The sequence below is a fragment of the Pygoscelis adeliae genome, unplaced genomic scaffold, assembly GCF_000699105.1.
Source record: "Pygoscelis adeliae isolate BGI_AS28 unplaced genomic scaffold, ASM69910v1 Scaffold361, whole genome shotgun sequence".
NCBI classification, from domain to species: domain Eukaryota; kingdom Metazoa; phylum Chordata; class Aves; order Sphenisciformes; family Spheniscidae; genus Pygoscelis; species Pygoscelis adeliae.
The window spans coordinates 1122455-1136290 of NW_008824187.1; the positions used below are offsets into that span (position 1 = coordinate 1122455).

The 13836-nt window shown below is 39.0% G+C and overlaps 1 protein-coding gene across 10 annotated transcripts in view; it reads right to left on the reverse strand.

The window, feature by feature from the left end:
* LDB3 (LIM domain binding 3) overlaps positions 1 to 13836 on the reverse strand; it is a 128499-nt gene that overhangs the window by 92670 nt on the left and 21993 nt on the right. For all 10 annotated transcript variants that reach the window (XM_009334637.1, XM_009334636.1, XM_009334635.1 and 7 more), the window contains exon 3: positions 1479 to 1630. In XM_009334637.1, coding sequence (XP_009332912.1) covers positions 1479 to 1630 — 152 coding nt within the window. The remainder of the gene's footprint in view (positions 1 to 1478; positions 1631 to 13836) is intronic.

The following is a 13836-nucleotide window of genomic DNA, read 5'->3' on the forward strand; positions in this document are numbered from 1 at the left end:
CTGGCTTCTGATATAAAGACCATTTTAGTACATTTAGGATTAGACTCCTGGTCTCTCTTTAATTTTGGCTGAAATCTTGCCTAAACACACTAGAGGCACACATGCACATCATACGAGGTAGCAGAAATTATTCCATGCATCTCCCTACCTCCCTTGCATTCACTGAAACAGCTAGACCACACCCTTTGAGAAAAATCTCAAAGATTTTTCTTTGAGAAAATCTGGAACTTCTGAAAATCTGAAGAGCTTTAATTTAAACTTTTTTTCCAGGAAATACATTATAGTTATAATAGCATATATATCTATATAAAATATAGATATAATATATAGTACATTTCTAGGAAATATAAGTCTACCCAGTGTTCTCACAGAAGCTAACAAATATGTTGCAATTTTGTTAGCATCTTTCTACTTTGTGAACTTATTTTATACATTATCTGGAACACCCACTTAAAGACAAACTTGAGACTTACAAAGCCATGTGGGAAATTCAGCCATACATTTCGCTTTAGAGTACCCTGCTTTGTCTTGGAAACCTCAGCTAAAGATCTTTTTCCCTTAGGTGTTAGTCTGTTCCTGGTACTGCTTAGCTCTACTGCACATCCATGTATGAGATCTTCTGGTATGTTCTCAGAAATTGTACTTCCACATCACAACCTGCTTTCTGTACCAGTCTTTGCCTAGCCTATGTAAAAATTATCTTCCCCACAACACAATAAGAAAAGCCGTTATTTGCTTTATGTAATTATGGAGCTTTAAATATTAATGCAACTATTACGGAAAAATCTCTGTGCAAGGTTATCTGACTTGAGAACAAGTTTCCTTGGAAGCAACATTAATGTTTCCTGGTTAAGAGACCTGTTATGTGAAGAGATTCTGCTTTCTCAACAGCAAGACAACTCTTATCACATCTCTATGAGAAATTCTGCCCTCTCCATGTTCTACTGACTTCCTTTCCTGCACTCAGGCTACATCTTTCTTATTGTGTCAGATGCAGAGCGGCCACTTTCAAACTCACAGGTACCAGACCACTAACACAAATTCTCAGCCTGCTGTGATTATTCATCCTGTGAATGACAGGTTCCTCCCATGCACTCATAACACTTGTTACGATGGTCATTTCTAGATTAGTCATTCATAAATTAACCAAAACTGTGTTGTCCACACGGGAATAAGCAAAACATCACCACTGTTGGATTTATTTTTTAACAGAAGCTTGAATGGATATGGGATTACACCTGTATTCAATAGGCTAAATTCAACACAGATACACTCAACATATCAACCATACTGATTTCTATAAGAATCCATGCTGATTTCTACAAGAATCAGATCAGATTTTGGCCTTCCATCTCATATCTGTGCCATAAACACTTCAAATAAATCCAACAGATGGAGATAAACCACTTATATCCCTTAGTCACAAGTTTCATAGGATGCCCTTAGGAATGCAAAGACTTCAACTTATATCAACATACTTCTGAAGAGTGAGGCTCAAGTTGTGGCTGGCTGACTTGATCTTGTTCTGGGCCTCTAAGTGGGTCATGCTGTCAGCGTTGACTCCATCAATGGCTACCACAAGGTCCCCTTGGTTCATCTGTGACTGTGCTGCCTTGCTGCCAGGGGTGATCTGTGAGGGAAAAGAAAAAAAAGTCCTATCAGGATAAGTCATTCTGTACACAAACCACTTCTAGAGAACTCACCCAGAATTATAATGAGGAATAGATATAGCAATAAATACAGTAATAGATGCAACACTAGCTGTATCTATTATTGTATGGGTGGAACAACAAAATTTGTGGAAATTAAACAAACGCAAAGTTAACTCATATTTCTGCAAAGGTCCAGGACAACATCTACTTGTCATTACTTCCATTTTGAGAGGTTAAGTCCAATGTAGTGGTTCCCTTACCACATATTATCTCCTCCTCAAGGGAATAATTATCACTATTTATATTGGAGTAGTATACAGAGACATTACTCAGAAGCGGAGAACTAATGAACCACTATCTACTGCATGATTTTATTGTGTTTTTCCTCCTAAAAGCCATTTTTCCCCAAATTAATTCATTACATTGAACGGACGGAAAATGAATGTGTGTGAGGGGCCTTGGACATGCTTTGCTTCTTTTGTAGTGAGCTTTATAGGAAATCATTCTGCTTAACCTTACCCGCATACAACTACAGCTCCATTACCAAGACAGATTACTACATACCCAAGATGACCTCATCAACCTGTTGGACCTGACACTCCAAAGACAGACCAGCACTTTTAGATACAAGAAGCCACAATGCTTCAACTACAAACCCAACTACTGAGACAAGAGTTCAGAAATTCTGGTTGTTCACTATGGCATCACATTTTGTTAGCTCCAGGTGCCTTGTGAACTGCATCTTCGCCAAATGGACGGTATCCTGACCTCAATTTCACACAGCCCTCTCAGCTTGCATCTGGATGATATTGATACAGTACAGCTACTTATGAAACTTGACTCCATTAGGGAACTCCAGCTAAAACAGAAGAGCCTTCACTTACCATCAGCCAGACAAATTTTAGCAAGCACAGAAGAGTTGTCCTCTGCTTTCAGCACTCAGTACTTAAAGGGCACAGACATAAGCTATAGGCCTTTGCTCTTAATTTTAGGTACTTACTTCCTTACATGCTTCACTTCTAAAAAAGCCCAAGGATAATCTAAAATACTACAACAACGGCTGCAGTCAAAAACTCTGTTCCTTCAGCACAGTGAACATAAAAGAAAGATGTGTCTGATTATGAGCCAAAATTCCCCTGTGAATTCAGCCAGGCTGAAACTGTGAAGCTAAATTCCTAAGGAAACCAAAACCCAAGACAAATCCAAACACTTTTCCTCATCCGGTGTGAAGTGAAATTCCTTAACCCGCCTTCCCTAATGTGACCTCAAAACACTTAAAAATATGTACATAATCAAAACAAAAAAGTCCTTCCAAAACAATTCCCTAGACTGCTTGTTTGCGCTCTTCCACTGGCAAAGACAAAGAAGAAAAAAGGAAAAAAAACCCTTTCTTAACACCCTGTTAAAGATGCTCAGTATTGAGGCTGGCAGTCGAACTGACAGTGTAGTCCGACAATGGGAGCTGTCAATTTACTAGAACACAAGCTCTAGTATCAGGGTGCTAGAACACAGCACCCTCAATACTCGGACACTCTACTTAAAAATAGAGATTACTTTGGAATTAGGCACTGTAAATAACATCCCAGAACTGATCTGACTGGAAGAGACAGCTTTCTAGATTTTTTCCATTAGAGATAAAAGCAATAAGAGTTCTTTGTTTTCTGAGTGAAGGACAGCCACAGATATAATGTTCTCATGCAAAGTAGAGTTGACTGATAATGGCAGTGCCATTCCCTGGTGCATTTTTCTGGTGTTAAGGAATTGAGGGGTGGGGGAAATACTTTGTGGTAGTTTCAATGATGGAGTTTTATTCTGCAGTCTAATGCACCCTCATAGAAAGAGATTAGTAGAAACAAGAGATTCATATTACAAGCATAGTTTTCCTAACCTATTATAGAAACATTAGCTTCTATGCATTTCATTGACTTGCATTGTGCGAAGTACACAGAATCTAGAAGTCTATGAAGAATATGGATTATTTGCATACCCACATGTACTTGTATAGTTACTGAAAGACCCTTCCCTGCTCAGTCCCCCAAATACGTCAAGCAACAGAATCTGCAATAAAATAAGAGGCCAGGAAAAGGCAAAATGTGAACAGAAGCCAAATTCAGATAAATCAGTCAGTTAAGACTTCAACTCATCAAGTAGGACACTTCAGTCCTTCTCAGTTTATTCTTTCTCTCTATTAACATAAACTGTTTGCCAGTCAGGTAGACACCAAGGCTTGAGTATCTTCTTGATAAAGATTTTTTTTAATAAATAATCACACACATCACTTTCCTAAGACACCACTTTTTACCTCCTCATGAAAAATGCAGGTTCTTGCCACAGAACGTTAACTGTGTGATGCTGATACTTCCAGTCTGCAAACAGCTGGTTCCAAATGCTGGGAACTCCCCCTTTTGCTCATCAAGAACAAAGACTAGTTTTTAAACATCAACCCAGTTACTGAAGTCAAATGTCTGCCCTAATTTGGGAATTCTTACTTAACACATACATCTCTCCTTCCACTCCCCAGTGATGCTTCAAACAAAAGAAGCCTCGAGAAGCAGAGCTTCCACAGAAAGGATAAAGAAGTCTAGATCTGGGGCTATAGTTTAAGATAGTTGTAACATACTGACTTCCCTCTCAGTTTCTCAGATTTCTGCTTTTTGCAGCCCCAAATTTAAGTGTTGTACCTTAAAATAAGATAGAGCAGGTAACTACAACTGTCCTAGAATAGAGTCAAATTTAGAGGGAGGGGATGGTTATAACTAGTGACGTGATTTCACTTACTCTAGTAGGATATTTTCTGCCTAACACTTTTAGAAAACACTACCTAAACGAAAAATATATTTATCAGAAGAATCTATCAAACAAAGTCCTGGATAACTTTGGATTTGTGATTTGTATGAATTTCTAACTACAGCCATTGCAACACCCTTTCTGAGGCAAAGAGCTACAGGAGAACCATACTGTGAAAGATAAGGAAATGGTCTCAATCATGGCTTATCAGCCGGTGTTCCTTTATTTGAAAAGGAAATGAAAGGGATTTGTAGTCATCTTTTCAGCTAAGTATAATGGTAACAAATTCTGGGCTGGATTCCTTCATGCAGCCCTACCTTTCCAGTTCTCACTTCGGGGGCCAGCACTCCACTGATGTCACTTTACATCTAAAATTCAGCTTATCCTAGCTTCATAGACAGTAAGACTCGAAAGTATAGAAGATGGATCTAGTTTACTGTATCTGTAATTCAGAATCATAAGTATCAGGAAAGAATTACTTCTTCCCCCAGTCTTCCCGTGGGCTAAGAGCACGCTGTGCAGATTATTTGGTTCTGTAGAGCTTTATATAGAAGGCATTATTAAAGTCTGGATGTATAATCTGTATAAAATATTCAAATCAAAGTACAAAATTATACCTATTTTAGTTAGAAGCTAACAAGCTTCTCTGTGAGACTTTCATGTGAACCCACAGCATGCATTTGCAGCAGACATTGAGAACACTCAGTAATTGTTGGGGACAAAATACCAGTGTACAGATGGAGATATAGGGCAGCCAGATCTGAAGTGTCAAGGCACATTCAAGACTATCTTGTTCCCATTTTTAAAGATCCAGCAGAAAGGAATGGAATGCAAAGGGTTTATCTGTTGGTATTTTCCTTTGAAAAGTCATCTCTGATCTACTAAAATTTTACTAAATATAATCACAAACAAAGAAGACCTCACTGTGTCTTTGTGAAATCTTTAGGGATTATTTTCTATTTAAAAAGGTTTTTAAAAAATATTTCTAAATGAAGTTTGAATGTTCATTAACCCTTGGAATTAGACTGCAGATCCAGATCTGTCTACACAGTAAGTTCCAGTTTGCTCTCATCTCAGCCTCTCTTCTATTAACAGAAGTAACAAAAGTAGAGAAATATAGTTCTGTGTAGGCCAAATATGCATTTTTCAATTTGACCACCAATGTTTTTTTTCTTAAAACATCTCTGGGCAAGATCTAGACAGAACTGTTTCAGAAAACGTTTGTAATAGTCTTAACTCACTTGCTCTGGATTACAACATAGCTTTCAGATGCTAGGTGTTGCAAAAGCCTTTATTTAAGGCTACAGTGAGATGCTCACCAGAGATTCAAAGTATAGCTATTTCTGTCAATTGATTTACAAAATCCAAGCCAGGGTACCACTGACAGATCTAATTTTAATAGTATTTCTTCAGTGCCTCATGCCCAAGCACAGACTTCATCTTGAAAAGCCAAGCATCTTTCACCTCTCTCAGAAAAGCAGAGGAACACTTGCTGCTTCAGAGATGTGAATTTTCAGCCCTCACAAATTTCCTACAAGGCAGACATCTGACTTCCAATATCCCCAGCTTAAAGCAAGTGGGCAGGCTGGAAGTATCACATGTTGCTTTCAATGCACTACAGAGAATTCTTACTACGCTCTGTTGTGAGCAGATCTGTATACTGGGTGAATATATAGTACGATAGTGACAGCTGTGCCCTAAAAAATAAGTCTGCACTGGCTTTAGAGTAAATACTACTTAGCAGGAGCTCTGGGAGGCAGCGTACAAAGTGCAGCTGCTGCACCACCTTGAGAACAGCACAGTGTTCCCATCCAAGCCCCCTCAGCTCCACTCCAAAGGGGGAGACATAGGGATCAGGCAGCATTTGAGAGGCTGAGTGTTAAAATACTAACAAGAATGCTTTTGTATAAACAGATGGATGGACACAGCTTTCTTACCGCAAGGAACTCCTAATTTACAAGGCAGACAAAAATACGTAGGGAGGCCTGTACAACTGAGAAGGTGTTAATATGGTAGCTTGCAGCATTAGCCAGGGCCTCTTCTTTTTCCAGGACTTGAGCTATGCCTGACCCCAACCCCAAAATCAACAAGTTATATTTTCCTCTTCTCATTTAAGAACAACGTTTCAGAGAATCAAGTATTCACTAGCACTAGAAATACCCTAAAGCACTGGCAATGAATACCCTCTCCTCTTCAGGATCTCTGGGATAGAAGAAAATATTAAAAGAAAATGTTCCTTTCCATAGTCAGAAAGGCTAGAACTCAGAGACAGGACATAAGCTATCAGTTACCAAAGACTATAGTATACTATTACAGGAAAAGCAATGGACAGATGCTAAGGATCACTAGAAAATAAAATGTGTTTCCTTTATGGAGAAAACAGCATTTAAATCTCCCTTTGTTAAATTTTTGCAAGTGGGTTTTTGTATAGATGCTTCCAACAAACCTTCAGAGGCTTTCTAAGCACCAAGGCTCACAATGCCTGGAAGTGGCAGCAAAACTTCCTTATTTTGCGCATAGGAGCACGACCTACTGAAAGGAAGAGAGACATGTTTTGAAATCCCACCACAGAACAGTTGCACTGAACTGGTGAGTTCCCCATATGAATCCAAGTAGTTATCTCTGGACTGGAGACATCAGTTCCCCTCCCATTGTTAACAAGTTAATCGAGGAAATTTATGTTATTGTTTCCTAAATGAGTCACTTTCCATTGCTGTCCCCACAATAAATGTGTAACAGCTCCAAAGGGAAACCCATATTCTGGACAAGAAAAAACAGCAAAGAAAAGGAACAAAACCCACTAGGATAAGTCACCAGGCAGAAATTCACCATTTCATTCGACACATTGCCAGAAGGCATAAAACAGGAACAAAAAAAGAAAAAGTCTGGATAACCTACACCATAGAGCAAACATCCCACTGTCTTTGATGATGGCTTTTATACCTTTAAGTGTCAGATGGGAGAGGTAAGCAAGGCCGATTAAATGTAAAGAGAGAAGACTGGAGGAAACTGGAAATGAAAGTCCTCGCATGTATCACTAACCAAACCTAAAGAAAATTCCCTTTTTGCAGCTACCATTTTCCTGAAGAAAGTGTCTCATTGTTTTCAACTTACTGCCAAGCTTTACTTTGTTTTTCCCCTTTCTGTTTTTTTGTTTTTAATGAGGCAACAAAACCTGCCTTAAACGAACACTCAGGGCATCTGCAAAATGTGCCACTGACACCTTGAAGAGCTTCCATTTATGTTAAACAGAGCTGAGCTGGCAAGCTGCAGAGGCACTCTGAAGTGGCCTCTCAGGCTATGCTTCATCTGTAGTTAGGAAGGGAGATTACAATACATGCGAGAACACCTAAAATAGCTTTAATCTACCTCCCTTGGGTACCAGGAGCCACGATGCCACAGCAGCACAAAGATTTTGTGGGACAGCCAGTCAAGCACCATTCAGCACACCCTGTGCTGAAATCTGTACTGCAAGAGCAGAAGGGCTATTGGCACTTGAGCTATCCGGCTTACCTCAGCCTCGGGTACGCCAGGCCATGCTGGAATGATACCACCTCAATTAACACCAGAAATTTTCCTTCCGCTTAATGCCTTTACAAGGCTGCTGTTCATGCACAATATATATAGGTTCTTCAAAGAAGATGACAGACAACTAGCCCTTCTTGCCAAGCTAAATAGACTCAGGTGGTGAAAATAAGCCAAATGTAAAAGATTTTCAGCTGGGAAATGGAAGAAAGCATATAGGCAACGCTCAGAGGATTGCCCTAGGCAAGGCTTTGGGGGATTTTTTGAGAGTCAGTGTGAATGCTCCTGTCCCTGGTTGGAAGGAAGATCATTCTGTTCCCTGCCTCAACTCCACATTATCAGATTGAAAAATTGTCAATCCTTTGTTTAAAAAAAAAAAAAAAGGAAATATTTTGGAGGCAGCTTAGCCTGTTAGAAGCATGACTAGTCTATGTATACCAACTATACAGATGATAGTCAAAATGTGGATGTGGCTTTTAATAGGATGTGTTGGCATAGCGAGAAGACCATGCAGCTCTCTAAATCTTGTATGGTATGACTAATAGTAATCTCTCTTCTCCCAACCTTCATCTAAAAATAGCTGTTAGATCTATTCAGTCTATTCTCCGTTAGCATTATGTACTGTGCCAGGATAGCATGTGCTATGTACCTTGCAGAAATGAAATGGAAGCAAAGAGGTGAGTCATATAATCGTAAATGTTGGTTGTTTTGTTACAAGTTTTTAAGGAACAAATGAGTAAGTTCTTCTTTGGTATGAAAGAGTTTAATAACCTTAGCACAAATCAAAACTGAGACTATAACCGAGGTACTGATCCTTAGTATTCTGGCAGCCCTGTGTGTGTGAGCAGTTCTGTCAACTTCCACAGAACAACTCCCTGCAGCAAAGTTACACTCAGCTTGTAAGTGCTTGCAGGATCAGAACTGCCAAGTTTCTTCAAAGATTCCCCTTCCTCTTCCCTACTTCTCTTTTTCAAATTTAATTCATTTTAAGGCTGTTTTATAAGGTGGGATGTTTCTTTGTGTTTCAGGTAGACAGATCTCAGTCATCAATACAGCCTTTCATATTTTCACAGCTATCAGGTTCTTGAATTCTACATTCTGTGCAGTTTTTTGACCTCCGCATACAAACACAATTTGTCTTGTCTCCCACTACAAGCATTAGCAATAAACTGAGGGGTTTATGTCTTTTGCTATTGGCCACTATGGTAGGATTTTCTTTTTTTCAAGTTCATTCTGCTTAATGCATTTCATTGTATATAACTAAGACCACAATGCTTTATAACTTTGAAGAGCTTTTGATAGGTTCAGCAACAATAAAGCCTGGCTAAGAGGGCATTTGAGACAATACTGAGAGTTTTAGTTTGGCAGTTAGTGGCCTGCAGCCACTTCTGATATTAAGCAACTTAAAATAGCTTTGACTTTGAGTAAGTCCTGAGGTTCCAGCACAGATTCGACTGATGTATAAGTGACTCTTCTTCTCCTGTGTGTTTGTAAATTAGGGTACTTATTACATTGACGCAGGCTTACGTTTAACTGTTCATTAAATGTGCATTTGTTAATTGAGTTCCTTTTGTTTCTGACCACCAGAATACCAGGGGAGTAATTCTTCCTCTGATCACTAAAACACGAGCTGCCAGTTTGACAGAGCAAATAGCAGTCCTGTCTCTAAACCACAAGTATGTAGTATTCAACTCCATCCTTTGCCTACAGATGCTAGAATAGTATAGTACACACAGAAAGGCATCTGTATGAAAGATGAAACGTAGCACATGTCCACAGAGACAGAGATGTTCAATCAGGACTAAATTTGCAGGAACTACACTCGGTATCATGCCATTACTTTTACATCTGAGGTTTTAAGAGGCCATATTGCCCAATGTGAATCTGTTTCAGTTGAATGACCCAGCATTAACCATCCACCATATAGCATCAATGACTCATTAAACACTCTCCTTATCCACAAGAATAACTGTTTTGTACCTGTAGCATTCATCCATGCTCTGTGAGAGAATAAAGAAAAGCACAGGCTTCAAACTTCAGAGAGTGAAGAATTCCTTTCAAGATCCAAGTGAATAAAAAAGAACAGAAGCAAAGTTCCCCTGAGAAAGTGCAATGCAAATTTCTTCTGTAATTTGTTGTATCATGTTTAGTGCATAACATGACATCCTGCCAGGTATCCCAGCAGGATCCTTGGAAATTTAAAAAGGTAGCAGGTAAAATACAATCTTGACACATTTAACAGGTAGCTAAACTGCTGGACGTTTCAGGAAGGAAGGGAAGTTGTAGGGACTGAGGATGTTTCTTTTACCTGTAATAGCTTAGGCTTTGTTTTCCTAGCTTTTAATCGAACACAGAGATGCCACTTCCCTTGTGAAGCCACAGGAACCACATTTGTTTAACAGGAAATAATTTGAACATATTGATATAATCTCAAATCTAAAAGGGAAAACTTGTTATGTTGAAGATTGTGAAGACCGACAAAATAATAATTAAAAGCAACACAATCTGAATTTTAAAAAAGGAAGCATCTTGTTTTACAGCTTCTTTATCTTGACTGGGGAGGGATGTGGCTATTGCTGAGGACAGAGATTGAACTTTATTTATAGAGTGATGATGCCAGTGCTGGTTTTGGGTGTTTTAACACATTAAAGTGGTGGGTACAGCAGCCTTCAAAAATTTCCCACTTAAAGCTTGCAGAGTATAATAAAAACCCCAGATTTTATTTGACAACGTACAAGCCAGTGATATATATGGTTTTCTCAAGGTAAAAGCATCCCTCTAAGTGAATTTTACATCCACCAGCTTTATAATCCTCTATTGCATAAACGTAGCTGAGTACCTTCCCACACATCTCACAGAGGCTTCAGGGCACGTAGCAGTATTAAGCTGAAAAGTTTTCAAAATGTGGTTTTTTTGTCTTTTTTCCATATACTATTTTCCATATACTCTACAATAACAAATTTTTATGTGACTTTAGAATGGCTTCCTGTTTACACACAAAATGAATAGAAATGAAATGTTTTAACATACTGGTACTGTCTGTAGCTAAAGGCTATTTCAGGCTGAAAATTAAAAAAAAAATCAAATTAGTAAGATGGAAAAAGTATCATTTATTGAGAAAGATACAGTGATTTTTGTTCAACTACCAATGCAACATGGGTAGATTTGGCAACCATAACAATTTACCTACTTGACTTCTCTCCCATATGAACCATCAAGCTTGTGATGAAACAGGAGGCCAAGTAAACCCTGACAGAGTGGCTCCTACATTACGTGGCTCACAAGCTTGTTTAATTTCTGGTCAGAAAGAAGTCAGATCAACTGGGTGTGCTATACATGAAGGTAACCTGGACTGATAGTCTTCTTTCCCCACAGAGTACTGCTTCATCAGTTCCCCTTCCCAACCTGCACCATTTCCTAGGGAGAATCTGAAGTAAAAATCTTTTACAAAACATTACACAAAAGACAAAGATATGTTCTGAAAATTTACAGAAAGTCTTCATTAAACATCAATATTGTTTATGAGCCAACACATCCTGAAAGGTACAACCGAAAATACTGCTAAGTTAAGAAAATGCAATATCAAGAGGCTGCACTGAAATAAGGTTTTAACAAGAACGTCCCATAAATTTGAGAAGCCGTAAGCTGATTTAGAAGCAGGTTATTTAGAAAGAGCTTTAAGAAATGAATGACCTCAGCTAGTTAATATTAATTTGCCTACGGTGAATGGCTCTTCATTTAAACTGATCTGTGTTTGAAGATCCAAACAATGCCACTCACCTTCATCACACCGTCTTCTATTTTTATGCCCAAGTTTTGGGCTGAAACTTGACTCAAAAATTCCCAACCTCTACAAGGAAGGCTGTTCTTGGGGAATTTCCATTCCAGATAAAGGCAGGAGTCTCTGATCTCATGATTCCTAATTCAGCAGAGTGCATAGTTCAAGCAGCCTCAATTATCTTTGGATAAGCTACTGGGTTTTTATTTTTTCTGCAGAGGGAAAATTATTTATTCAAACTCCCAGTCCCTCTAGAGTTCTCTAAAATGGTAAAGCACATTTACTTGACCATCCCACTCAGCAGCATACCAATACTCACTGTTAGAAAAATAGAACTACTTCCACAATAGGAAAACCAGAAACTTTTTGACACTCACAGAAGAACTTAGTTATTGTTGTGACAAGGATGACATTTGGACCCCCTGCCAGCAGTAATACCAGGTGTATTCCCTACTTTGTCAACGTTCATTCCCCAGTCTTTTAGGTGCCCAGAGAAGCACTCCCATGTGGACAAGCTGATCTGTTGTCTCTGATGACAGGTTTTGAATTCCCCGAGGAGTCACCCAGCACGTGTGTGTGTGTGTGGATTTCAACGTGCAAAGACTATGACCAGTAGCTGGCACTTGAAAGAAGGTACTAAGGCAGGAACAGTAGCCTGATCAGTAGTTTCCTATCCAGCTGACGTGCTACTGTGGACAGCCTTTCACCTTCTAAGCTGCTCACCCTGGTGATCAACAGGTGAGGGTTAGAGAGCTTTTAGTTTGCATCGGAAATGCTAAGTAAGATGTATACCATCTTAATAAATCCTTCAACTTTATTTTGTGCTACATTCCAGGGGGTCCAATGAAAAATCTCCATTGTTTTAATTACAGATAGCAAAGTGGGCAGCCATCAATTGGGAATGAACACTTTCTGTCTAACCAAAAAGGCCCCTGCAAAACACAGCCTGCAGATTTGCCTGTGATACTGATATTGCTGGTTAGTGATACTTTTACCTGTTCACCTGGGGAGCAGTGTTTCTGCCAACTCCTTTTTGGGTACTCGGCTTCTCTCCTGTTTTATCTCATCTAGATTTGGTGTTCACCTTTTACTGGTCTTAGCAGCACCAAGCTAAGGCAGGATTATTCTTCCAGAGCATGCAGGTTTTAATACAGTGTTTCGGGCAGGGCCTTGAAGCATGCTGTCTACATATACTCCTCCAACTCTCACTCCTCTGTACACTCCTATTTCTTTCAGGTAGTTAATTATACTTGGAAGGAAAGTAACAGTAAATTATAAAGACTTCTACCAGTTTGGCAGCGTGATCAGTGGTTTAGGAGCTTAGGATAAATTTTCAAAAATGGCTTACAGGTTCGTATCTAATAAACATTCCTAGGTAACAAAGGTTAGGTGCATAAATTATGTGTGAAAAATCATCATTAGCCTGCTTGGTATATTCAGCTAGGCTTTACCTAGATGAATGTGGCTCTGATTCTTAGTTTAAGATATTCATCCATCCTTGATTCAGAGCACAGCTCCTTATGAATCATCAAGCTGTGTAACTTACGCGTAGCTTGGGCGTAACAGAATTATTCTGCAGGGTGCTTCACTTCCATTTCAAAACTGTACTTTTATCTTTCATTCCTTCCTTGATAACTGCAGACATTTTTCTCAGAAGCACTGGAAGCAGAGGTAATGAGCTACACACCTAGCCACAAATGAGTTTCAAAATTCTGCATATCCAAATTAGGAATTTTCCTCTCCTGGTCCAGGGTAAATACACTAATTATGATAATCTGATTGCATATTTTGTTATGGAATAAATGTTCACAGAACATCTATTTAAGGCCATGGAAGGAATGCAATCAAGTTCAGAATTTGGCTTAACGGTGTTTTCCTTGGCTGCATTAGACACTAACTTCTGCATTGGAGCATGTCAAAATAATTGGTTTGGAAGATGCAGCAGGAAAGCTGTTGTTTGACCAAGAAAGAATTTCAGAAAGTCTAAGATGGTCTGCCTTTCTGTGCCCGGTTTGTCTTTTTTCCTTCATCTGGCACCAAATGAATTGCTAAACAATGAATTGTGTAGATGACAAAATATGACAGTTACTTTAA